Source organism: Cylas formicarius, unplaced genomic scaffold (genome assembly GCF_029955315.1).
Source record: "Cylas formicarius isolate icCylForm1 unplaced genomic scaffold, icCylForm1.1 PGA_scaffold_4__25_contigs__length_36172078, whole genome shotgun sequence".
Taxonomy (NCBI): domain Eukaryota; kingdom Metazoa; phylum Arthropoda; class Insecta; order Coleoptera; family Brentidae; genus Cylas; species Cylas formicarius.
In genome coordinates this window covers 14,614,080-14,641,741 of record NW_026844334.1, presented here as the reverse complement: position 1 = coordinate 14,641,741, position 27,662 = coordinate 14,614,080, and the positions used below count along the sequence as shown (strand labels likewise).

Below are 27,662 nucleotides of genomic sequence, written 5' to 3'. Positions count from 1 at the left end.
TTCGTAAAACAACATGAATACATTCACTGACATGACCGTCAGAATTGACAAACGTCAAAATTCAAAGCGTGGAAATATCTCAGAAAACATCCGATTGCTACCAAATCGGTGCGGTAAAATCCCGGAAATGTCCGAAGGGGCCCGGATTCGTGGGAAACGAAACTGACGCGGTAAAGTGACGCTTCCCGCACCCTAGATCGGTGGGTAATTAGGTATTTTACAGACGGGAGTAGAAAAAGAATATTACCTTGAAGTTATGCGCCGTTTGCGAGAAGCAATACGAAGAAAACGTCCGGAATTGTGGGAAAACAATTCATGGATTTTGCATCACGATAATGCACTTGCTCACTCATCGTTGCTTGCGTCCAATTTTTCGGCCAAAAACTAAAGCGCAATCATGCCTTAGACTCATTCCAGTTCCCAAAACATAAAAATTATATCTTTGCGTAGGTAACTGCTTTGAGGCGACAACATTAATTTTGATAAATAAATAAATACTTTTTTATCCTTAATTTTTGAACACACATCGTACATCGTTTATAACATAATTTATCTGCATTGAAATGTCACTGTCAGAATGACATATATTTCCACCAACCCTATAAAAATAAAATGAATATTGTATTTGCAACGTATATTCAATATTCACTAAATTCCATTGTCAGGAGCCGCAACTGACATTTACTTTTATTTATTATATTATACACAATAATAGGCTATGAATTTTCATTTTTACATTAATCTTTTTCTTTTTTTTGGATGAAGAATCCCCAACCGATTATTATTTTTTATGTCGGGTACCCTGTACAACGTCAGCTCAAGGGAAATTGAAAAAAAATGACTGACTCATTATGTGTGGGGAGTGGGTAGTGGGGCTAAAAGTATTTTCTCTAACATTTCTTTTTACGTCCAAACACATTTCCAAAATTAATAAAACATCCTGGCCGAAACGGAATGAACGCTCCTATAAATGATATCACGATCGGTTTTGAACAAGAGAACCGCCCGGGGGCATAACAGGTCTTTTTACGTCAAAGAGAAAGGTACCAAAGTGGTACCCAGTGACTTCGAGTCGCGCCGCGGACAAGAACCCTCGCGCGCTGGTTTCTCGAAACTATGCGAAAACGACAAGTTTCGTAGCGTTTTACGAAAATTACGCGGTGTGTATCCTATCGGAAAAGGGGCGGTGCTATCGGAGTGTGCGACATTCAATCGGGGGCGGGAAATTTTTAAAAAGAAAGAAAACCGTTTTCGTTAATGTGACGGATCCCTCGAAGGTGCGAGAAATATAATTAAAACGCCATTAAGGTCAGTCCCAAATCACGGCTAATTAAAGAAAGTAAAACGCTTTTAAATATCGCACGGGTGACATTATTTGAAATTACATGTGTTACGTGTTAATTCGTTCGTTATATTACGCAAAATGCGGCGCGATTTCACTATTTTAACAAGTGAAAATTAAAATTACGTAACTTATTTTCCGGAAGGAAAATCTTATGCGGACTGAAAAGCATTGAATAGAAACTAAGTAACATTTGGTGGACTAAGTCACTGAATTTTGGCTAAGACGGCCGTGATATTTACATCTAAAGACGGCCTTGCCCTCTGACATTTTTCCACAATGTATTAAATTACAGGATGAGGCAGTAGCGAGACAAAAAATAATGGTCTATGAGAATTTCATTTTTGAAATGTAAGGTGTTTTATGTTTCGTTTAAGTTTCCAACAGTTTTGGTACTACTCATATGTTTCGAATATTGTTATTAATAATGATTTATTTTGAATCGGATATAGTTCCACAAGGTTCTCAATTATTTTACGACCCATTTTCTATCTCTCTTTTTAAAACGATATTTGAAATATTTTGAAGTTAAAAATTGATTACACTCTGTGTGCGCAAATCATTTTTAAGATAGATAAAAAATGTTATTTTCCTTGGGTTGTCAATAGATTTGACTAGTTTTATTGGTGCTCGCGATATACAAGAAGATCTGTAAAAAACGAATTTGCCATTTTTGAGGGTACCCGTTAATTGTTTTTATTGTTTTTTAACTTATTCTTGTTGGTACTTTGTATCTTTTATATTAAACAATAGGGAATGAAAGAAGAAGAAACATAATACTATGGAAAACAATGTGTATGTCACAAACCAAGCTTGCATATTATACGACAATTTTTGGGCATCTGTGAATGTATTTGTTAGTAACTGAAGAGACACATTTAGATATCAAACAGGTAAAAGAAAATTGTTATTAAAAATTATGTATGCTCTGTTCATAGATATAAGAAAGTGACCAATTGCTTTTGAATGTAATTATCCAAGGGTGATCATTAACATAAAATGCAACAAGATTATTAGTTAAAGTTTCCAAATTTAAATTCAGGTAAAATTGTGGTCCGTAATAGAAAATAATTTTATACCTACCTGTGTTTAATATTCTTTAGTTTGGTCTACTACGTAGTTTAAGTTTATTAGTAATTATTCTTATTTCGTGTGTAATACAGCGTGTGTTGAATCGTGTGCAAATTATGCAAAATATGTGCGAGTCTAGTGTAACTCAGGAGATGCTCCCGCCCAAATGTAGAAAACACTATTCTATTGAGACTAAGGAAGTTATAAACAATGTTTATTTGACTCTCATTGAACGTGGTGCCAGCAAGTAAGCATCTTTAGAAGAAACGGCCACATTGACGAAAATACCAACATCAACTGTATGGAAAAAAGTGAATAATCCCATTTCAGCGAGGAAGAAAAGAAGCCATGCTGAAATTTTCTCGAGTGTAGATGAAGGGATCAAGATATAATACGGCGTAAAATTTACCAGTTATACGAGGAGGCTTGAAAAAGTTGAAACCGGTATTAAATGTGGCAGAACTACCTTATGGAAGTGTATTCAACACATGGGCTTTTGATTTAAAAAAATTGACAAAAGGCAGGTTTTACAGAGAACAAAAAAGGCCAATTATTTACTTGAATGAAACCTGGTTCGACACTTATGATACGCCGGAAAAGCGTTGGGTTGATTCAACTGATAAGTGTAAAACAAACGCGCCATCAAAAAGAGGTAAAAGAATACCTAACTATTTGGCATGCTGGCTCTAAAGATGGTTGGATTCCAAATGGACTTTCTCTGTCTGCGAAAAATATTAAAGAATCTTCTCTGGATTACCATGAAGACATCACCGCTGATTTATTTGAAAGTTGGTTTAAAAACAAACTAGTTCCAAACATTCCTTCTTATAGCGTCATTGTAATGGACAATGCAAGTTATCACTGTAGACAGTTGACTAAAACTCCTTCCTCATGTGACACAAAAGCAACAATCCAAAACTACATGTATAATAACGACTTTGATTTTCACGAAGATTATACCAAAAAGTAATTAATTGAGGTTCTACAAAACTTGAACCTACAAAAGGAATACGTCTGTGATAATTACGCAAAAAATCTAGGGCATACAGTTATAAGGCTTCCACCTTACCACTGTATATTTAATCCCATTGAACATGTTTGGCACCAACTGAAATCTGCCATGTCGTAACAATGTTTTTCCCCGTGTTAATTCTGTTAAACATATAGAAAAAGCAGAACAATCGTATATCCATATTGCAAATAATATAGAACAAATAATAATTAGAACAGGCGATGATAGCGATAGTGATACTGATATATTATGTGAATAATTTCAAGTAATTTAAGTAGGTAATAAAAATAATTTGTAATTTTATTTTAGATTTAAACATAAATACATACATAAATAAATAGATATTCTTTAGTATCTTTCCTAACAAAACCTCAAATAATTAAATTCTAGGCAAAGTACGGACCTGTTCGGCCATATTTCATTCTTACAGCTTGCCCGGGTCTTTCCTTAATTCGTATCAGTTAGTCAATTTCTTATATCTATGAACAGACTTTACCATACACTTAATTGAAGGATTTAATAGATAAGTTCCATTTTCCCACTCGTTCAATATAATACCACCGTGATAAAAGTAGAGCAACCTTTCATTCGGCGCTGAACAATAACTCTCGGTTATTATATTGTATTAATTATACCAGACGATTTTTGAAAACCGTGAGTACCTACATTCATTGCATGCAATGCATTTTTATCTATCTGAATATTTTGGTAATACATTATTACACAGATTTCTATCAAAATTCCTGTTCGATGCTTTATAAAAAGATTGCTTTATTAGCAGTTATCTGTAGAATAAATAGTCTTCCATCTCCAGTATCATTCAAAACGACCACTTAGTAACTTCAGATGTGCAATAGCTAAAAAAAAATAGCGATATTTCGTATCCGTTCAAAGCTATTGTTTTGTATTCGATTAATTGGCCAACCACACGCATCTCATCACTACCAAAGAGGTCATCACCTTAAAACACCGACGATGTAATAGATAATTCCTGGAAAATACTAAACCGCGCTTGTATCTTTTTTTTTATGTATTGTTTATACAAATTTAAAATCAATTATTACTTTGTGAATAAAGCTGTAGGTTAGCAATAAGACACCGATTAGGTATAAAAAGCGATATGGCTTCCACTGTTTTAATCATATCTGGGAAAACTTGCATCACCAGTGAAGTTGTTATTTTTATAAAATAACTACAGTATAATTTTTTGGAGTTTAAGTAAATTTATTTATCGCGGTTCATCAAAAACATATTTGAAGTAAATTTAATGCATATTACATTCAATCAGAATAATTATAAACCCTTTTGGTCAAAGTTAGTCAAATGTAAAATTCAATGTAGTGTGGAAGAAATTGGGTTTCCTCGCGAAGTGATTTTACAAGATTTTTCTGTGCGCTCTTTAAATGTTCAAAAATGATACGTACAAGATCTCAAAAATTCGTACTTTATGTTGACCATAGATTTGATTTATATTTTAATTTGAAAAATGCATTAATTTATCTATAGTAGATCAAAATATTTATTTAGCCTTATGTTTTTGCAACGTTACTGATATCTGATATCTTACTAAACAGATTTCGAAAATTAACAGTTAAATTCAGAGGTAATAAAAAAAAACGTATTTATGGAACCTTTTGGAAATTGAAAGTACAGTTAGTTTTGGTTAGTTTTGATTATTGCACTGAGATCTATTTAGGAATGGTTGTAAATAGATATATTTTTTAATTCCGCATCGAATATTTTGGTTGGAGTGAGAAGTGCGTTTTACCCTAAAGTTTGTAATTCATGGTATTAAACCTCAAATATTTATACCAATATAATAATGTCGTTAAATGAAACTAATTTCGAAATATGTTGTTTTATTTTAAGATAATGAAATTGCTTGCTTTGCTAAAAAGTTCTGTTCTGCGTCGGCAACATTCATTTTACACGAAGTAAGTACATCTCGTAAAATTGGTAATACCTAGAGTGTCGCTTCCTATCTTTGTTAATGGTGGGCGATATTAACTAAAAACGCCAATGATTTGGGAATGGTACAATCCAAAGTTCACCGCGTGGGAGCCTCAGAATAGAACGCCTCACCCAGAAAACGCGGCACCATTTTTATGCCTGAACTCGTAAACGTTCGTTTATTTTTCCGCGAGATTTCAAAATTCTAAACAGGCTCGTTTAGCAGTGCGTGACCTTGCGATTCTCGGAAACCGACTCGTAGCATTCCTTACATTTCTCGCGCGGATGGCAGCAAGTTTAAACTTTAGACACATTTAACGGTAAACTACAAACGGGCCCTATATGTCTGCTTTATAGAATTTCTCGGTAATTAACGGTTCGATTTGCAATAATTAGTGCTGGTCTGATAAACCGGAACGTACGGGGACATTTATTACGCACTTACCGTCGATCTTCGCGAAATGTAGGATGCGTGTTGTTCGCAGACACGGATGAATTATTATTATTATAATGTTGGCAATGTCTTCGATCGGAACCAGGCAATTTAGTCGTTCCGCCAATAGTTAATGTGATTAACTTAGCTTTATAATAAATTTTCCTTCGATTTTGCATAACGTGTTTAAAATCTCTTATATTTTATCGCCAAAAGCGCAAATATTTGGTCTGAAAATAAAGCGATCTACTTAAATTCTTAATAGATTAGATTAATATTTTTTTCACCCTGTATAAGACGGAAAATTTTTGATGTGAGATTTCACTGTAAATTACGTTTACATACATTAACTACTTCTAATGCCGGTACATTTTGGAGTCGACATTTTGAAGGAAGAAAAAAAAAACAGTTTAGCAAACAAATTTTGGTCAATTTTGGGAGACTTAATTGCAACATTCCTGTCGTTGTTCTGGCTAAAATGCTTATAATCCTTTTTAGTCTGTGTCTGAGAAAGCAAGCCGTTTCTGGTATATGGGAAATGTTTAAAGTATTCCGTACGTAAAAAAGTTGTAGATCGCAAATTGCAAACTATAGGGCTATATTTCATGTTTATGTTTTAGTAAAGGAGACAAGTAAGGAAATTTTCATTCAGAAGAATTTTTGCTATCACCAAATAAAAATTTCAAAAAAGATTGCGAAAAACATTTAAAATTCAAAAATGACTGTCGTTTCCTTTCAAATGTGAGATGCATCCATTGACTTCATAGTGTGCAACAACTGAATATTTGGCCTATGCTGAGGTGCGCAAATGTCAAGTCAAGTTCCCATCTTAATTTTTCAAAGAAACTTCCACAGGCTACTCTAATACTTTTACAAAACTTCTGGCTTCTTCGGAGCTTCATTTTACTCTGTACCTGCTTATATATTGTCCGTCACTCCTCATGACACTAAAATTCCTCGTCTCTATGGACTCCCAAAGATTCACAAATCAGGATTACCCCTTCGACCAATTGTCGGCACCATTGGTTCTCCAACATATTCTCTAGCTTTACAGGGAAAACTGATAGTTTTGTATTAATTCCTTTCACTTCATGGAATAATTAAAAAGCATTACATTAGATACACAAGATATTCTGGCTAGTTTCGACGTAGAATTCCTCTTTACTAAAGTCCCTATTCCTGAAACTCTCAACATTATTCCGAGAATCTGGAAACAAATCTTTTCACCTTAATTGAAAAATGCTTGTCTGGGACATATTTATTTTTCTTATAACGGTCAAATTTTTGAACAAACGTCTGGAACAGCTATGGGTTCTCCACTATCACCAGTCATCGCGAATATATTTATGTGATTGTGATGTGGCAATGCATTATGGTATCGTAGGTAGTGTGCGTAGGTTTTTGTGTAAACACAATGACCCAATATTAGGTCTGATTTTCTATTGATAAGAATATCTAAGAATGGAAGGTTATTATTAGTTTCCAACTCAATGGTAAAACGTAAACGGTGTTAGGGTGTATAGAGTTTAAATGTCTATCGGTCGAGGTGTCGAGAGCTTTCTTCTCAAAGGCTTCCATGAATATATGACTGGTGAAGTGGAGAACCCATAGCTGTTCCCGACGTTTGTTCAAAAATTTGACCGTTATAAGAAAAATATGTTCCAGGCAAGCATTTTTCGATTATGCTGAGAAGGTTTGGCTCCAGATTATCGGATTTTAATATATTTGAAATGATATTGAGCGTTTCAGGAATAGGAAGTTTGGTAAAGATGGATTCTACGTCGAAACTGACGTAGAATCCATCCTTGCGTATCTAATGTAATGCTAGATATGCTAGGGAATATGTTGGAGAACCAATGGTGCTAACAATAGGTCAAAGGGGTAATCATGGTTTGTGGATCTTTGGGAGTCCGTACAGACGAGGAATTTTAGAGTCATGGGGGTGACAGATTTTTTCTCGGAGTCTGATAGAGAAGAAGCGTTTAAGACAGATTTAAGGTTGCGATCCATAGATGATATAGGATCTTTTTAAGTTGAGGATATGATTCGATATCTTGAATCTTTTCCTGATATTCGTTTGTGTCCATGACTACCGTAGCATTTCCTTTATTTGCTTTTAGGATTACGATGTCTGGATTAGATTTTCGAGATTTTAGGGCAATGCGTTCAGGCTTTGCAATATTGGATTTAGGAGGTTTTGATTTTTTAAGGATTTTTGCGGTTTCAAATCGAATTTCATTAGCTGTTTGAGATGGCAGTTTGTTTTCTTGAAAAATTAATAAGGAATCATCCGAGACGATGTTTATGCCCCTCATTTAGCTCCGCCCTCCTCAAACAATATATAAGCAGTTACAGAGTAAAATGCGAGCCAGTTTCTAACTGAAAAAGCTCTGAATACGCCAACAGGATGATTAGCGAAACGTTCGCAAGTTCGATTCAACAAAAATCGACGCAGCAGGAATCCAGAAGTTTTGTAAAAAGTGTTCCCATTATCTTGTGCCACCCGGTATAAAATATTAAAATTGGGCTACATAAAATTCGAATTACTTAACAATACTCAAGATTTAGTTTAATGTTTTTTTTTATACTTTTCGGACCTTTGTGAGTTAGCCATTATAATGTGAAAGTTATTTTAGAAAATGGTTAATTAACTCCAAAACTTTTTTTTGCGCCATTTTTACTAATATAAGGTATAAAATCAACATCATCTAATTAATTCTTTAAAATAATTTGCCATCGTAATTTGAGAGATCTTTTTATTTTCAGATGACTTTACATTTAATAACAATTCTCGCGTATGCGACTTATTGGCTCTACCCCGTCGATGGAGACTTCGTTCCGTGTTCCGAGCTATCTTCAGAGCTTCCCTTTCCGTGTGCGTGTTCTTTAGGACCAGTCGAGGCAGCCCTCGACGGCAACCCTTCCATATCTGTTAACTGCGACAATGTTGTTTTTCCCAGCGACGTTGCGACCTTTACGTATGGCGCCCCAATCGTTGCGTTCAGCCAAAGATGGGCTGGATACCAATCGTTACCTGTGCAGGTACAGAATTTTCCCGTATAATTTCGTATCCATCGATAGAGTTATCCATAAGCGGAAGGATACCATCATAATTACATATAATTGTATAAATAATTTTAAACAAATGGAATAATGGTCAACAACAGGATATCGAAGGACAGTCGAAAGAAAGTTCAAATATTCAATTCATACAAGGAAATGTTATATATAAATAGTATTAATTAATTAATTAAGTTAATAAATTAATTAACTTAATTTAAAAGCGGCGAACGCGAACACAGGTTTACAAAATTAAACTTTTTGGCAGATGTTTTTTTTTTTGAAAACTGATTTTATATAATATTGGTAGGCTAATTTCAAAAATGCCTTGGTATCGCTGTTCCATTATTTTCCTTAATGTCCTGGTGAAACCTCTCTCCCGGTTCTTCTCTAACTATTCCCAGATTTTCAGGAAAATAGTTGTGAAAGCAGGCAGTGCACTTTCAAACTCATATTACAACCTATACGATGAAAGTGTTGTAACATATGTTGAACAATACTTTCGTAGTTTTCGTCCTTAGAGTTCACAAGAAACTTATCAATTACTTCTTTAAATTAAAAAAATGTTTTTCTCGACATTGGTCATTGTGTTTTGAAAATCCTTGTATCTTTGCATAATGTTCTTATCTGAGGCCCAACAAAAATACCTCCTTTTATGTTGGCATCAGATTTGAATCAGATGGAAATTTATCGCACAAATATTTAAAACACTGTCCATTTTTGTCTAGGGCTTTAACAATCTGGTGCGGAATCTGAGTTAACTGATCCTGACGATATGTCCATGAGGAACTGGTCGAATGGCAGAGTCAAGATTGGGATACACATTTTGTTTCTTATTTTTTCTGTTGAATCCTTGAATATTACATGAACAAAAATAACAATCATCGCTGTGAGTCCTAGGCTCTCGCCATACCATAGGAATACCAAAGCTTTTCTTTTCTTCTAACATTTCTTACTACCGTTTTGCCAGTTTCTTAATGCTTCAACGCAAACGGAACAAACAATATGAAGAGCCCATCGCCAATTTTTACACCAAAATTAGGGTGCCTTTGCTACCACCACATTACATATTTTATACAATCTAGAACGCTAGAAATACGCAATAACGAAGGCAACAGCGGCGAACACAGTACCACGACGACCAATACAACCAAACTGCGCGTAAGCAGGATACAACGCTGTATTGAGGCTTCTGCGCCAACTCCGTTGCTTTGCAGAGAAATCTAATATTGTCCAGTGTTGCCAAATCACATTAAATTTCATAAAAATCAATGCATTTAAAAATCATGCCTAACATGGAACAAACATATCTATTCATGTCATAGGTATGTATATTAATAGAATAACATTTCTATAAAAAAATGACGCGATATTGCATTTTTTGGAAAAAGGGCACCAAAAATATACAAATAAGCAAACATCTTTCAAACATTCAAATTACTGTAGACCTGTGTTATTAATTATTTAGTTCCTAAAGAAAATAGGTAGAGGTCCAAGAACTTAACTGCTTTTTGATATTATTAACGTTTAGTCGCACTGATTAACATTTTATAGTTAGGGAGCTAATACAGACGACTATGGAATATGATGTTTTAGATAATTGTTTTGTTCGTAAAAATCGTCCAACGGTTAGTAAATGTAAAATTATCCAACACTTTCTTTCCACAAACTAACTGTTGGGATCCGCTAGCTATTTTCATCGAACAATTTGCCCCTGAGAAGCATCGACCTGTCCGGCAATTCCCTCAGGAAACTCACGGAAGGCATGCTTCAAAGCGTCCAAGATACACTAACCGAACTCAGACTTGGCGACAACTTGCTGGGGGATACGCTCAACCCAATATTTTCCAGCACCGAATTCAGAAGTCTGAAGAACCTACAGCTGTTGGATTTGAGCGAAAACTCACTGAAAGCCATGGAAGAGGGCATTCTGGACGGATGCTTCGAGTTGCGCGTAGGTTTTTTAAGAACTTCGTCTGCTTATACTCTTCAATTTCCTCAATTGCTTTATTAGGAATTGTACCTGGACGATAATGACTTCAATGCATTACCGAACACGTCCTTAAATGGACCGAAAGCTTTAAAACTGCTGTCCGTAAGAGGCAACAACATCGGTAACTACTACAGCTATGACACTATATCCATAAGAGATCCTAGTCAATAAAAGCAATATCTTAATTCCACATAAAATTAACAATAGAAAAACTTTCATAGTAGACAGTGTTGTACAATAAAGAAGGGGTTAAGGTGGTTCAATTCAACTTATTTTTTTTTACTAAGCAATCTAAAACCAGTAGCCAAAAGCCAAAACGCGCCCAAAATCTCCTTTAATCAAAACACAAAAAGGCAATTTCAAAATAATAACAACAAACCTCAAAAAACAAACCAACGTTTTATTTCTTTTTTAAGTTTTGTTGAGCGTGAATATTTTTTCCCGTAAATACTTTTGAACAGTTTCAGACTCTGAATATTTGACCAAAATTAATTAAAACATTATTGCGGCTTCTTGGATCTTCTTTGGATGTCGCCATTACTAAGTACATAATTAACGCACACAGTTTTTCAGACAACATTAAGGTAGGAACGTTTGGAGCCCAACCTCACCTGGAAACGCTCGACCTCAGCAACAATCTAGTCTCCCAGATCGAAAGCGGGTGCTTTTCCAATTTGCACACCCTCAAAGAACTCAGATTAAATCACAATAGGCTGTCAAAATTTAACAGCGACATTTTTCAAGGCGCGGAAACGATGGGCGAGCTGGATTTGTCGCAAAACTTCATAACTGAGTTTCCCGAGGTCGCGCTCAGGCGGCTAACAAGTCTAAGCCGCTTGAATTTATCTTCAAATCTCATACAGGTATACAGAGCAGACTAGCAAGTTCTTCAAACAAACAAAACATCTCTACTAAATTGCCTCGTTTTCAGTCTTTGGACAGCACTCATCTGAGATATCTACCTAGACTACTGGAACTAGATCTGAGCAGAAACAATTTGGCCAATATCGCGCATGAAACATTCATCGGTCTTAAGCAATTGCAGACGTTAGATTTAAGTGTCAATTCGTTACGTACGATCGAAGATAACGCTTTCGAAGGACTGGAAAATCTCGCCCATTTAAACTTAAAGGACAATAACATCCTCCTGCTGCCGGCAGCTGCTTTAGAGAAGTTGCCCCGTTTAACGTCACTGCAACTGGATTACAACCGCATAGCAGCTCTGTCTGGTGACATTTTACGCTTCGTAGCCGACAAAGTGAAAAAACTGGTTATAGCCACGAACGTAGTTAGAGAACTGCCTCCTGCTACTTTTCAATTATTCAAGAACCTGCGGCACTTAGATCTCAGAAGGAACCTACTCAGTACGTTAAACGCAGAGTCATTCGTCGGCCTGGAGAACACTCTCGAAGAGCTCTATCTCTCTCAAAACCGTATTATGATCATTACCGGAGCGACGGTTTCGTTGAAGAATCTTCAGAAATTAGACTTGAGTGACAATCATCTCACAGATTTGCCGAACTCGTCTCTCGTCAGCGTGAACGAGTTAAAGCACCTCAATTTGAGCCGCAACGTTCATCTTTCCAAAATTCCAGTCTCACTTTTACACAATGTGCCGAAGTTGGAAACGATTGATTTAAGCTACATCGGTTTGGGGGCCATTCCTCCGGAACTATTCGCCAAATCCAACTCGCTGAAGTCGATCTATTTATCGCATAATAACATATCAGAAATCGTGGAGAAAACGTTCGCCATAATGCCAAATTTGACGGAAATAGACCTCTCGTTCAACGGCATAAGCAATATCCGACAATCGGCATTCATCCACGTCATGAATCTGAGGCACCTCAATCTACGGGGAAACAAACTCGCATTTTTCAAAGGCGAATTCTTCAACACCGGCACCAGTATCGAGGTCATAGACATTTCTGACAACTCGATCACTTATTTATACCCGTCATCCTTCAGGATACACCCCAGGATCCACACCATCTTAGCCAACAACAATAAAATCAATTTCTTTCCTCCCGATCTTATAGCAAATCTTCAATTTTTAAAGCATATCGATCTCTCATTTAACCAACTTAAAGCTGTCGACGAGTTAGGTTTTGCAAGACTTCCAAGACTCAGAACCCTTCTGTTAACCAATAATTCGGTGGAGGAGTTCAACGAAATGGTGTTCCACAATTCAACGCAGCTCCAAGTGTTGGATTTGAGCTACAATAAGCTGGAAAGGCTAAGCGACAGAACCTTCGAGGGCTTAATCAGATTGGAACGTTTGAATTTAGAGGGCAACAACTTGGCGGACTTGCCGGATACTATATTCGAGAGGGCTCGATTGCATATGCTCGAGAACATAAACTTGGCTAAGAACAAGTTCGAAATTCCTCCGTTCAGGGCACTTCAAAGGCAGTATTTCTTCTTAAAGTCTTTGGACTTGTCTTACAACAACATAAACGTCATACCAGCAGAGGACGATGTCGTGGTGAACATCAAAAACTTGGATTTGTCCTACAATCCTTTATCCGAGAAAGCCATCGAAAATATTCTCGGAGAGCCAAAGACTGTGAGATCATTACACCTGTCTGGTACTGGAATAACCAAAATCATACATCTAGAGACCCCATTTCTCAAACACCTGAATCTCTCACACAACAACATTAGCGACATCTCCTCGGAAACTTTCAAGAGAACGACTCTGCTGGAAGAGTTGGATATTTCCCATAACAACGTGGCCACTTTGGACACTTCCAGCGACGCGTGGAATATAATGCCGAATCTGGTACTGCTCAACGTATCTAGCAATCCAATCACTTCGATATCCGAAACAGATTTCCGCGGCTTAACCAAGCTGCGGCACTTAAGCCTACACTCGTTGCACGAATGCTCGAAAATTGAGAAAAGTGCGTTCAAGAATGTTCCTCATTTAACTACGCTCGAAATCTACGACTTTCCGAAGCTCGGATATCTGGATATCCACGGTCTGTTGCAGAACATGCCGCTGCTAGAAAAGGTAAATATTGAAACCAAGGACGCTTCCATCGGGAAAGATCAGTTGCAACCGATCCTGCATCCAAGATTGAAGGAGCTCGGGCTTAGCGGCTCGAGATTGAAAACCATATCCTCGGGAACGTTCTCTGGATTAAAAGGTGAGTGAATATCTTTTCTATCATACATGTGGAAAATTCAGCTCAGTACAGAATTTTCCGAAACAAAATTCAGGAGACTATACTGAATCTTATCTCCATTCAGGACTGTGGCATTAGCTTCAAACTTTTCAAGAATTAAAATCAAAGGCTTACATAATGCAATACAATTTTTGAAAATAATTTTCAAGGTCTACCGTGGCCATTAAATTTCCTTAGCTCGCATCTCTAAATGCGTAATTTCCAAAGTCATTTATTTCCTCGCCCTCTGCATACATCAGCGAAACACTTTCTAATGTTTAATGTCAACATATGCATTATATAATGAATTAAATTTATCCTTATATTAAAAAAAAAAACGATTATAACACCAGTTTTAATTGCAACTGAGTATGTAATGGTTTTGTCCATATCTGAATGTGTGGTATGTTAGTAATAATACTCATACAAGCACAAATTAAAATCTGTAATTATACTTAATTAGTTTCTGAATATGTTAACGATGTATTCACTTATTAAGTACGAACTGCAAAAAACAAATGATGCGTACGACGAATTTGCTATTCGAACTTTTTATGCATTTTTCTCTTTAATGATGAAGGATTATGATGCTTGAGCATATCGAACGTAAACATAACCGGGTTTCAGTGCCACTGAATACATTTCAATACATAACTTTATAATTGTCTATAATGTCGAAGATAATACTCAAAGACTCACCGCAGGTGCAATAATCGTGGCTGAGGTGCTGTCGCTTAAAAAAAAGAGCAATAAAACTTTATAACGTTTTAACATGAACTACAATGAAAATACCGTTATACCGTCGCTTATCGCATTTAAATCAAAAAAATGGTAAACAGACCTAGATATGAAATAAGATGAATTTGATGGTATGTTTGGCTAATACGCATATTGTATATAAAATTTAAGCAATTTAGCGTCAACGTAGGCTAAAAGAACTATACCCAATGTTGACTATGTAATGTTGCGTCAATGTCTAAAACACGTACCCCCTGAATATAGAAAAAATATATATAGAATGCTTATACTCAGATCGGTTAGAATTTGTATACCCCCTAAAATAAAATATTTTCCCTCTTTTTCTATCAAACCTTCTTTTAATCAAACCGACTCGTGCGACAATCAGTGTAATATGTGTAAATATGTGAAAGAACCTATAAAAATGCGAGATGGCACGCGATATTTTATTAATTATAAGTCTTATTATATTGTTAGTTGTTTAATCTGAGAAAAAAAAAAGAAATGAAACATTCTGTATCATATATGTTTGCATAAAATCACTCAAAGAATCACCCTTTGAGGTTTCCATACTTGAAAAGCACTCCATATAGCTCTCAAAAAGTAACAACTAATAAAAACTAAAACACACAGAATATGGATCAACTTGTTCCTACAAATCCTTTCTATATTTTGCAGTACATTAACGTCAAACATTTTTGGTTTAGGAGCAGAATTAGCGATTCGTATAGTAAACACCTCCCTGACATCTCTGCCCCACGCATTATTCTTTCCGGTGCCGAGGTCCTCCAAAACCACGTTGGATGTAACCGGCAGCCAACTGACAACCCTTAACGCTCAGCTGCTCAGCACACTGGAAGATCGCAGGGGTGATTTACTGCTCACGGGCTTAGAATTCAACCCCATCATCTGCGACTGTCACTCGAGAGCATTGAGGAGGTGGCTGCCTTCGCATATGACAATGATCAGATGTGCCGGGCCAGATTACCTCGAAGGTCAGTAATGACTCGCACTGATAACAGGGATTCACTATCCTAAGTTGTTGGTTTCGGTTTTTGGACACAAATTTGAATTTTTTGAATTATTAGTAACTTCTGTTTTTCAATTTCCGGTTTGATTTAAAATCTTAAATAAAACACGCTGCAATTTTTTATATATTTTTTTATTTCTAGATTTTTAAAGTTAATTTCCAATAGATTCGCGGATATCTCTTTTGCTTTTAGAATATGCAAAAAAGATAACTTTCACTATTCCATAATTCAGACATATAAATTCGCACTAATAATTATGACTGCTCAATATTACACTGGGTGTTCCAATAAAAATGCTAAATATGTTAAAGAACCGTCCTTAAAAAGACACCCTGTGAGTTCAGGCAATGAAGCAATGAATGAAATGAGAGTTCGATTAATTCCGCACCAGTTTGGTTAGATTTGTTTCATAAAAAAAAGAAATTTGTCACCAAATTTAGTAACAAAATTATTTTCAAGGCTGATGTTTATTTCCCTTTGTTGTTGTCAATGAATACATTTTTGAAAATTTACGTATAAAGATTGCAAGGTCTAGTCAAATTACGAAATAGCCTATTGTGCTACAAGCTTGGCAAGCGCCACTTTAGTCGGGAGCTTGACTTGGCGCTAACGCAGTGGTTATTAAACAATTTGAAAATTTTCTAAAAGTTGTAACATAATTTTGAACAATACGCCTTTTAATCATTTTTGGGATGTATGCTAAACGAAATCGCAACAATCGTTCTTTCGAAATTGTTATTGACAATTGATTTATCAATTTTTCAAAGAAACCTCTACAGCAATGCTTTTTACAAAACCACTGGATTCCTCCTGCGTCGGTTTTTGCTTAGTCGAAATTGCCAGAAGTTTTGCAAAAAGCATTGATTTATCAGTTACATGGTGTCCAAAATTTACCAATCAATTACACCACTTTCGAAGATTTAAAACGTAGTTTTTTCAAATACGAAACCCTCTATATTAAATTAAATGTTCAACGGTTATCCTAAAAGTATATCAAAAGTCAATCAAAACCCAAAGTTCTTTCCAGTCAGCATTAATTTTGACGAAATTTCACATGTTTTTTGGTTAGTTAGTTTTTAAGTCTTCAAGAGTTAAGAAACTCTGTCAAATAAAAGCAATTATTGTAAAATAAGGAAGTAGGGTGCTGTGAGATACTTATTTCCATAATTTGTATATCAGCGATTTTCAAGGCATGCAGCAGCTCTAGACAAATAAAAATCTATTCGACTAGGAATAAATGGTGAAAATGAAAACTGAATATACAGTGTTCAATTTTAAATTTTGGTGTTCTAGGTAAACTTTTGGTGGAAATAGGAGACGACGAGTTAACTTGCGACCCAAAAAAAATATCGACCATGATGACGACTCAAAGCTCGACCTCAATTTTGACGAGAAGCACGAAACAACAGCAAAAAGTGACGGAAGCGGATATTATATGGTCGATGCCGACGACAGAAAAAGCTCAAATTAAAGCGAAAACGCCAGTGGTGGGTCAGTCTTCAATGAATAACGACGATACTCTGATCATTGGCATCGTTGGAGGCGTAGTGGCTTTCATTGCCATCTTGGTTATAGTTATTTGTATTATTAGGTAGGAAATTGACGAAATTCAATAAATAAATTCAAAATCGAAGAAAAGAAAAATAGTCAACCGTTTATTCCGATAGTAACGTTTTTTTTTACTCTAGGGCGATTAGCAGGAAAGCGATTAATTCGAGAAACTATTACGAATGCAACATGCAATTGAAAAATTAATTTTATTTGTGAAAAATAATGAAACAAAAGCATATCAACCCCATGATTTACTTTTGAAGAACCAAATCGATGGTTAATATTGGAAATAGAGTTAGTATTAATTTTATAATAAAATCTAGTTGTTTTTTCCGGTATTTGTACTATGGGCAGGAGAGGACTTCATTATTCACTTGATATTATTGAACTTCAACAATTAGCAAATTTTTCACAGATACATAACTTGAATTTTAAAAATACATTAGTGGGATGCTTTTTAATATCACGAAATCCTGAGCAGTGAAGTTAAGTGGATTGAATATTGAATGAAAATATCACACTCTTAAATATTCAGATACATATTAATAAAGAATACTATAAATAAACTAGATACACGAAAACTATTACCTGTTTATAAAAAAAAACACTGGAAAAGAAGCGAGTTGGAAAATGTTTTGAAAATATTTTAAATAGATATTAAACCTTATGCTATTGAAGAATTAAAGAATAAAATTAGAGCCGATTTACAGTATAAAACAGTATATAAAAATGAAAGATGTGAAAGTCATTCTAAATAAAAGGCGTTGCTTGCTTTAAGAGTTTTCTCAAAGCGGCTTAACCGGCAACATTGTTTTAAAATTTGTTGTAGACTGAAAATGTCGAGCAACCAGTTTCGGGGTCCAATGGCAGCTGGTTCGACGATAATGGTACCGGATGGTATGATTGGTTCCGGCAGCAGCTGCGCTTGCAGCGTGAAAGGGGTACCGCCCGGTAAACAGCCTCATGTACCCGCTTTGTATACCATACCACCAGGGTACGCAGCGACGCTTCCTCATAAAAATATCCATCCAGGTAATATGTTCATATAATATAGTAAATATTAGCAATAGTTAATATTTCTAACACACAGAATATTTTTTAATATCACACCAGCCTTAATACACCAAAAACAGTCGTTTCCAGAGGCTTCTCCTTTAATAATTACATCTATATACACAGTATTTCACGACGTTTTGGGAAAACAGGAAATTTGTTGAAGTAGGTTTTCAACTCTGATCCATAAATCTAAAATATCTTCAGTATCGCATTACTCACGATTCTATCCAAAAGTAGGGACAACTAGTTTTGTTTTTAATACATATCTTCACTTAAAAAAGCAACATTGCTTTCTTCATATCTTATAATTTTTTGGAAATTAATTGCTTACTTAATTTTCGTAGAAAGAATACTAACAAACCTATATTGAGATGTGATTTTGAACAGTTTCCTATATTTTTTTTAGTCAAGTTACAGTTTTTATTTACACGCGTCGACCGGGTTTAGAAGGCACCTAAAAAATTCCGTTAACTGTCTTGTTTTCATTGGGGTAAAAATTATACAGCGTATCCCAAACTGGAGGAGATCGATATATTTTAATGACCTGATGCCAATCCATTAAGTTATCTACAAATAACAAAACCAACTAAACGAAAAACTTACATCTTCCGTAGCTTTCATAGTTTTCAACAACCGTTCTTTATTTGAAAAGAATTTGAAATCCTTTTCAAATTACATTTTCTTGAGCGAATCACTTGAATTCAAACTAAATTTAGAGAAGGGATGGATGGTCAAATAATATTGGGATGGCATGATCGTGCTTATCACACACACGTTTTGCCGTAAAATATTGCTGTTTGGTGGTGCCTACATGAAACTTATATTATAAATCTATCCGTAATAATTGTAGAAAATATTTTCTTGAATTCTTAAATTGCTTTATTTTTAAACATTAACTTTCCAGTTTATAATCTAGGTATCATGAGATCACCTGTTGCTGCGTATTCCACCATAGGACCAGGTCAATATTATGCTCCGAGCAACGTACAGCAACCGTATTTTATAGCCACATATCCCTCGGAAGAGAAGATTTACCGTTAGTTTTTACCTGTTAATTTCTATTCACTGTTAAAAATACGCTTGAAAAATCCACCTTAAATATGATTGGTGGTGACTATTTGCCAAACAGAAGTGGTAAGAGTTGTTAATTTTTTAGACAACAGAAAATAATTTGTATGGTTAGGCCATATTGGCCACTAAAAGATTATAAGAAATATTATCAGTACAGGTAAAGGGAATAATTTGCGTAAATGATGGACTGAAATTTTATGGACATCCTATAGAAGTTCTTGAAGTTCCATTTTGAAACGAGACAGAGTTATTTAGTTACGTGCCATAAGGCTTGTGACTTTTTAACCACAGGGAATAGTTAATCTAATGTAATTAGTAATAGGTCGAAAATAATTTATAAATTTTAGTTTTAAGACAATGTTTTTTGTTTATTTTGAAACTTTAAATGTATTGTACATAAACGTTTTCACTTATCTACCTAACCTTTTATTGTTGCAGTGAAGATATATATTTTTATGAAAGTTACTGTTATTACAGTAACCTTTGTTTTAATAAATTATTTTTTATAAAACTTGTGTTTCTTGTATAAAAAAAATGAAAACATCAAAAATGAATTGTATATTATGCAACAAGTGCGGTAAACGGCATTTGACTCACGAGTTTATTTGGCACGAGCGGAGTGAGTGTTTAATAAACAAGTGACTTATAGTATATTATGCAACAAGTGCGGTAAAGGGTATTTGACTCACGAGTTTATTTGACACGAGCGGAGCGAGTGTGTAATAAACGAGTGATTTAAAAAGTTTGCCGAACGTGTTGCACACCATACTTTTTGTACGACCCTTAGTTTTTGGGTATATTTTCGCAAAACAACACGAATACATTCACTGACATGACTGTTAGAATTGACAAACGTGAAAATTCAACGCGTGGGAAATATCTCCGAAAAAATTCCCGATTGCACCCAAACCCGTGCGGTAAAATCCCGGAAATGTCTGTAGTGACTCGGATTCGTGGGAAACGAAACTGACGTGGTAAAGTGACGCTTCCCACACGCTAGATCGGTACGTAATTAGGTATTTTACGGACGGGAGTAGAAAAAAAAGTTTACCGAACGTGTTGCATACCATACTTTTTCTACGACCGTTAGTTTTTGGGTACATTTTCGCAAAACAACACGAATACATTCACTGACATGACCGTCAGAACTGACAAACATCAAAATTCAAGGCGTGAGAAATGTCTCCGAAAGCATCCGATTGCTCCCCACCGCGTGCGGTAAAATCCCGGAAATGTCCGAAGCGACTCGGATCCGTGGGAAACGAAACTGACATGGTAAAGTGACGCTTCCCGCACGCTAGATCGGTGGGTAATTAGGTATTTTACAGGCGGGAGTAGCAAAAATTTGTTTTGAAATACTTCTGTATTTTTTTATTTTAATTATTAATAATTAATGATCATTTCCTCAACTAAATGGTTGGACCACCGCATCACAATTTATTAATAAATACTTTTTACGATGCTAATAAATTTTATTTAAAAAAATAGCGAATACCAAGCAGAAATAGAGCCAAAGCTTGCTTAAGAAATGAGTGACTGAAAAAGTCTGCCAAACGTGTTGCATATTGTTCTTTTTCTAAGACCATTAGTTGTTGGGGACATTTTTGCAAAACAGCGAAAAAACAAGCCGCGCGGTAATATCTCCGAAAATATACGATTGCTTCTAAACCCGTGAGTAATATCCCGGAAATGCTTAAAGTGGCGCAGAGTAACGAAACCGACGTGTATTTTAAATAAGGGAGTAGAAAAATAATATATCAAGATAATAGTCAATTTTACACAATTAACTATATTAGTATCTTTCCAATGAAGATCAAATGATATTGCCATCTTTAGCTGTTATACTCATAACAAAAATATATCAGTCCGTAGGTCAAACCTTCAGTGTAACAAAGATATGTCGATACTATTCAAAGATTTTTCGCGTTGTGAAAATGAAAGAAACTTCTACAGGCTACTATAATACTATTTACAAATCTTCTGGATTCCTATTGCGTCGGCGTTTCGCCTGTTGGCTTCTTCAGAGCTTAATTGAAACTGACTCGCATTCTACTCTGTACCTGCTTACATATGGTTTTAGGGGGCGGAGTTAAAGGAGGGACATGAACATTGTCCCGGATGATTCCCACATTGGTGAAAGGTTAAGACCTAAGTCGCGGAAAAGATTGTTTGGTTGCGTGTAGATTTCTATAGAACTTCGGATTTTTCTTTGGTAGAAAAATTGCCTACATGCAAGAATTGATGTCCGGGTTCATTATCTTTGATCTTATTCTTATTCAATTAAACTAAAATTCTTAACCATGATTCAGGTCTTTACCTTTCACCAATATGGGAATCAGTAACCCAAAACAATGTTCATGCCCCTCCTTTAGCTCCGCCACCCTCAAACAATATATAAGCAGTAGAAGCCACTCTCAGTTAAGCTCTGAAGAGGCCAACAGGACAATTGGCGAAACGTCAGCAAGTTTGATTCATACACAACAGATACAGGAGAAATCCAAAAGATATTTAAATAGCATTTCAAGTTCCTTTTCACTTTTACTATGACAATTTTTTGAAAGTCTGTCCAAACGAGCAATAAATTTTCGAACAAAAACTGGTTAAGTGGGTTCCTTAAAAAAAATGAAGAGAAGTGCAAAGTGGTTGGCAATTTCACGAGTTTATTGTACCTATTGAACAAAAAAAACTGGCAATTTATTATTATTTATTATTCTTGTTCCCTAGACTTTTTTTTGACGTAGTGTCGCATCTTTCCAAGCAATCAGCTATCTAGGTACAAAAATGTATTGTGCCGATCTTCTTGGGGATACCGCCATTTTAGGATACAATTTTCGAGAATTTCACAATAGCCGCCAAAGCCCATTTTTAGATGAGCTATGCTTGAAATTATTTGTTTCTTGCATTATTGCATTGGACTTTCATTGGGTATTAGCCTTTTTATATTTGATTGATATTTTGCAAATCCTATCCCAAGATGGATACATAATTTCAATAGGGAGAACAAAGAAATTCATAAAGAGCTGCAAAGCTGATTGATTGTTAAGCTGCGGTGGGTGTGGGCTAACTCCATATCACAGTAAGGAACAAAGGAAACCAACCATAAAGAAATCCCTATTTACAACTGACAAAACGGAGTAATTACAATAAAATTCAAATATCTAGATCTGCCAATCAATCGTTAGCAAGTGCGACAATTTGGCATCTCTTGAAAATTGCTGCTTTCTTCGGTCTCTGAACCAGCGCCGTGATGGATCCTATAACCCATATTCACCAGCATCGATTCAAATGGGTCCATCGCCATTCTACGCTGGTTCGTTTCCACCACTGAATTTATATCTTTGACAATTCTCGGGTTGATTGTACCATTCTGTAGTCCACATTAAGTTTGTAACTAAGTATAAACTTCCAAAATAATTTGTCATATTTACCTCAGGCATGGGTGACCATAATTTCACAACTGGATCAATTCCACTAGATGCGATCAGGCATGCCGTAGGGTGAGGCTGAATGCAGTTGACTATGGAAAAATCACCAAACAGGGCTGACACTATATTAGATTTTTTTCTTTCCCAAATAAGTATAATTCCTTCATCAGAGCCAGCACATATATAATTCCCATCTTCACCTAAAATTAAATTCTTATTAGTAAGTAATACTTTCTACTTTTCTTATATCTTGCCCAAAAAATTTGCTTCTTTTATATCTGTCGTGGTGTTACAATGTCCTAAAAATCTTAATTCATAATCTCTAGAATCTAGTCGTCTTTTAACTTCCTCTTTGTCCAAATTGGGATCATCATCCTTTTTCTTACTGCAAGTCTTTAAACGGTTTAATGAATCCTGTAATTTTTTGACCTGCAAATAATCATTTTTAAGTAATATGAAGGCCAAAATTGACTCTTTGATTTGAAAAATACAATAAACTGTTTTTACCTGATTGCTACTAACAGAATCGGGATTGATTGTTAGAAAGTAATCCATCCACTGCTGAGCATCCTCCGCCCATTTCATTGAAATTAAGCATTTTATCAGACCTACATAGGCTTGGTATTGGTCAGGCCAATTTGTTATCACCCGCAAGTAATCCCTGGCAGCACTGTAAACATCTCCCACCCTAAATACAAAAACATTTTAGACAAATCGCTTAAGAAAATAAACAAAAGTTACCATCTCCTTCTGAAGCATTTGTATGCTCTTCTCATATAGTAACAAGCACAATTTTCTGACAATCGTTCACTTTTATGCACATTGTTGTGGCTAAGGAAACCATTGCCTTCCTAGAATCCCCATAGTCAATATGTAATTATGCAATCAGACAACCTATTTCTAATAACACAAGCTTTTTTTATAATGATTTACAATTAACTGACTTACCGGGCATTTACATCTATACTTGCCAAGGAACCTTCTCTTACCCCCAATAACTTGAGGTATTCTCATTTCATTGATGTGCCTTGGATTGTTAACATTGAATAAATAAATTTGTTCACCACCCATATTCACCAGCATTTCAGAGCCCGCTGCATTAAAAGAAATATATGTAGCTGCCAATCGGTAACTTACAACATTCGAATATTCAATGGCCAGATGGCCAGGGGCGTAATATTGCACACAATTTTTATCCAAAATATGTTCACTTCGACTTCCAGATCCTGATTCAATGGTCTGCAATTTTGACATAAACCCCGATCATGTTAAAAGGATAAATAAATATTGGTTTTTACCTGATGAACTACAGAACTTTTAATCATCCTACGGTCATACATTCTAATATAACAATCATTAACTCCTACTGCTAGGCAATATGGTTTAGTAGGATTAATAGCTACGCATTTAACTTCAAGTTGCCCCGATGACAGATCAATCAATGGCTTTGGTTTCCAAGAGCACTCATGCTGCTCTCTCAAATCAAACTGCCTAAATTAAAATAAATTAACATTTGTGTAAAGGATTTTCTCTAATAAAAACTCACATTACAAGCCCATCTTCTCCTGCAGACCAAAATAGATTGGGCTCTTCAGGTGATGTGGCCAAACGTTTAACTCTATTCACATGACAAACACAATCCAGTATTTCTACAGTCTCTATAGATTGCACTAAAACCCTGCAATCCCCTGCTGCTGTGGCAATTAAATTACTGACACTCCCTAAAAACTAAGAACACCTACCTTAAGAAATACATTAACTTTTATTATTTCAATTAATTGAAGCTAGCTTAACTTAGTTATTAGAGGATATGTTCTATAAAAAAAAATCTCAGAAAATTCATACAAAATATTCCCTTTTATTGAGATGAGAGTATAAAATAATTAAAAAAATATGAGATTTATTTTGCTTATATGAACTTTGACACTTTTACCTTAACTGAAAATATGTTGCCAATATGGGTTGTTGGAATAACCTGGAGTTGCTTGTGTTTAAATGGATCCCATAAAATGACATTTGTATCATCTGATCCTGAAGCTAAATGCCTGTGAAGTTAAAAAATAAGAATTATAATGATTAGCAATCCTTGGGTGCTTCACCGACTTTCCATCATGACTCCACTGCAAGCAGTTTACGCAACCCTGGTGTCCTTGAAGTTCATATTCGAGCCCCAATCGTCTGATTAGTGCTTCAGTAAACTGACTGCTTCGACTTAAACTCTTTCCTCCCTCGGTGTTGGTCTCCCTAAAGCGAAGCAGCCTCAATAAATTCTCCTTTCTAAATTTATCATCCATTTGTAACAGCGTATTTTCCAGTCTTCAAAACTTTCGCGTCTGTTTACTAATCGGAACTCTTGGAAATTTTGAAGTTAGATGGGAAAATAAAAAAAAAAATAACTCAGAAAGCGGAAATTGCTGTAAAGTTTTTTGTATAATGTTTTTACCACACTTTAAATAAAATTGTTTTGACACAATCAGTTTGACAATTTGACATATAATTTGTGAAAGAATCATTTGATCTGGCGAACTGAGAAAAACCGGTAATATTAAAAGGATGTTTCTTTTTAAATATGTGTAAATCGACAGAGAAAAGAATATATCATTCAAAATCATTTGGTTTTCTGAGATCAGGTAAGTAGTAAGTCTGCAGTGGTCAGTCGATCCAAGACAAAATATATTACTAGTGGTACTCTGTTTTCTGGTTTATTTAAATTCTGTTGACCAGTTTTTAAGTATGAAATAAATATCACGAATACGCAGGACTAAAAAGAATACTGAATTTCCAATCAGTTCGAAACAGGGGTGGTATGAGTGAATGAGTCATACCAAGTTTCCCTTAATTTCGTTTTTACAATTTTTTCTTTATTGGTTATGTTACACTTTTATTAATTACGGTACTTAACTTACTTAGTTCTTATATTATTTTGATTTTTTTAAAAATTCTATGAAATTAATCAGGCGCGAAATATTTTGAATTTTCTTTTTGACATACGCCGACGCCATTTGACGTTTCAGAAGTTTGGTTTTGTCAACACGTGTGGGAACAATTCGGTACATGTTTATGCCAGAAAATTAGAAAGAAAAACGAAATTCTATGGTGAAATGTCGGTTTTACAAAGAGTGGTGTAAGCAAAATCATTTTATTTTGCAACGGCTGTTATTAAGTAACTGTAATTTTAGGAAACCGACAACCCACAAAGGCAAAAAAATTCTACTCAAGAAAGAGCCGCAACTTAATGAAGGGATCAAAAAGGCACTCTTTTTGAAAGGGAGAAAGACTTCCGAAAAAATCCGGGGAGTGTTAAAAGATATTTATGACATAAAAAAACCGGATGCTCAAATGTTACAGCATCGCAATGATATTACTATATTTGAAAATGCCACGCCAGTAGAAAACTTTTGTAAAAAGTATGAGACTCATCTATTCCTTATGGGAAGTCATAGTAAAAAAAGACCTGATAATTTAGTATTAGGAAGAATGTACAATTACTCTCTGCTAGATATGATAGAGCTCAATGTGGAAACATACGAAGGCCTTAAAGAATTTGCAACTTCTAAGGTGACTTTAGGAACAAAACCATGTTTATTGTTTAATGGTCCTCAGTGGGATCAGTCAGATGAGTTAAAACATTTAAAGTCCATATTTATTGATATGTTCCACAGAGAAAAAGTATCCTCAGTAAGACTGCAAGGTATAGAGCATACTATAAGTTTTAATGTGACTTCTGATGGCAAGATTGCTTTGAGATCTTATAAGGTTTTGTTAAAGAAATCTGGATGTAGAACTCCCCGAATAGAATTGGAAGAAATAGGTAAGGCATTTTTTCTGGGGAAAGATTTTAATTTATTAGTTTTTATTATCAGCTTATTTTCTAACAGTTATTGTGTTATTAGTTTGCATTAGCTAAATTAATCTTGAGAATGGATTTTAATTAATTAATTATTCTTTAAGGTCCAAGAATAGATTTCACACTCAGAAGAACAAAACTTCCATCAGAAGACTTGATGAAGGAAGCTTGCCGGCAAACGAAGCAGCCAAGCAAAGCTGCTAAGAAGAACATTAGCACTGATGAGCTGGGCACCACCCATGGACGAATCCATCTAGGCAAACAGGAAATTAACAATATACAAACCCGTAAAATGAAAGGTTTGAAAAAGAGTATACAAGAGAAAAAAGTACATAGAGCAATCAAAAGGAAAGCTTTAGTTGAGAATAATAATTATGTTAAGAAACAGAAAAAAACCTAGCATAGTACAGGTAAATGAAGCATTAAAGGTGTGTCGAAATCATCAAAATCTTCAGCAAAAACTGCTATACATGTCAAATTAGTTTCAACATTTATATATTGTTTTGAATTATTGAATTTCTCAAATAAATAAAATAATAATTGTAAAGTAATAAAAACAAGGAGAAAGGTCACATTAATTAAGATGTGGTAGCTCAATATAAAAATCCATGGACAATATATCTAGGTATGATATATTAATAATCAATCTTTATTTTCTTTCATTGCATTTAGATGTTATAATGCAATAATTTTTTTTGTTACTTTTCTTCAGTGACTAATTTTAATGTTAATTAATTTTTGTGTTATTATACACAAGGGCCATTGAGATAGTAGACACCTTTTTATATGTATGGTTAAGTGATTTCCTGCTGTAATTATGTAAGTATAAAATTTTCACAAATTTTTTACTGATAAATGTAAATAGTTTTGTTAAATAAAGTAAAGAATTGAGTGTTTGTATATATTTCCTATTGC

At 35.0% G+C, this 27,662-nt stretch overlaps 3 protein-coding genes across 9 annotated transcripts; 2 read left to right on the top strand and 1 right to left on the bottom strand.

The window, feature by feature from the left end:
* The first annotated feature begins 1,090 nt into the window (after positions 1-1,090).
* Positions 1,091-19,909, top strand: LOC132700839 (protein artichoke). Of its 5 annotated transcripts, none has more exons than XM_060668410.1 (10): positions 1,091-1,308; positions 8,575-8,850; positions 10,559-10,822; positions 10,883-10,982; positions 11,435-11,724; positions 11,793-14,010; positions 15,474-15,761; positions 17,091-17,388; positions 18,178-18,380; positions 19,321-19,909. In XM_060668410.1, exons 2-10 carry the CDS (start codon positions 8,575-8,577, stop codon positions 19,443-19,445), a joined length of 4,062 nt encoding a protein of 1,353 aa, XP_060524393.1. In that variant the 5' UTR covers positions 1,091-1,308; the 3' UTR covers positions 19,446-19,909. The 5 variants fall into 5 exon arrangements, with proteins under 5 accessions (XP_060524393.1, XP_060524390.1, XP_060524391.1 ...); XM_060668407.1 differs by having other exon boundaries at positions 19,309-19,909; XM_060668408.1 differs by lacking the exon at positions 1,091-1,308 and adding an exon at positions 3,999-4,079 and having other exon boundaries at positions 19,309-19,909.
* Positions 19,910-22,093: 2,184 nt separating this feature from the next.
* Positions 22,094-25,363, bottom strand: LOC132700503 (WD and tetratricopeptide repeats protein 1-like). 2 transcript variants are annotated; one of them, XM_060667864.1, is made up of 10 exons: positions 25,004-25,363; positions 24,834-24,945; positions 24,447-24,628; positions 24,199-24,391; positions 23,849-24,139; positions 23,642-23,751; positions 23,408-23,588; positions 23,155-23,329; positions 22,904-23,100; positions 22,094-22,842 (listed from the first exon to the last, which is right to left on the bottom strand). In XM_060667864.1, exons 1-10 carry the CDS (start codon positions 25,192-25,194, stop codon positions 22,654-22,656), a joined length of 1,821 nt encoding a protein of 606 aa, XP_060523847.1. In that variant the 5' UTR covers positions 25,195-25,363; the 3' UTR covers positions 22,094-22,653. The 2 variants fall into 2 exon arrangements, with proteins under 2 accessions (XP_060523847.1, XP_060523849.1); XM_060667866.1 differs by having other exon boundaries at positions 25,000-25,142.
* A 30-nt stretch (positions 25,364-25,393) lies between these two features.
* Positions 25,394-27,612, top strand: LOC132700506 (ribosome production factor 2 homolog). Of its 2 annotated transcripts, none has more exons than XM_060667871.1 (4): positions 25,394-25,530; positions 25,915-26,024; positions 26,080-26,711; positions 26,852-27,612. In XM_060667871.1, the coding sequence occupies exons 2-4, from the start codon at positions 26,002-26,004 to the stop codon at positions 27,145-27,147; spliced, it is 951 nt and encodes a 316-aa protein (XP_060523854.1). In that variant the 5' UTR covers positions 25,394-25,530; positions 25,915-26,001; the 3' UTR covers positions 27,148-27,612. The 2 variants fall into 2 exon arrangements, with proteins under 2 accessions (XP_060523854.1, XP_060523855.1); XM_060667872.1 differs by lacking the exon at positions 25,394-25,530 and adding an exon at positions 25,558-25,793.
* Positions 27,613-27,662: the final 50 nt, after the last annotated feature.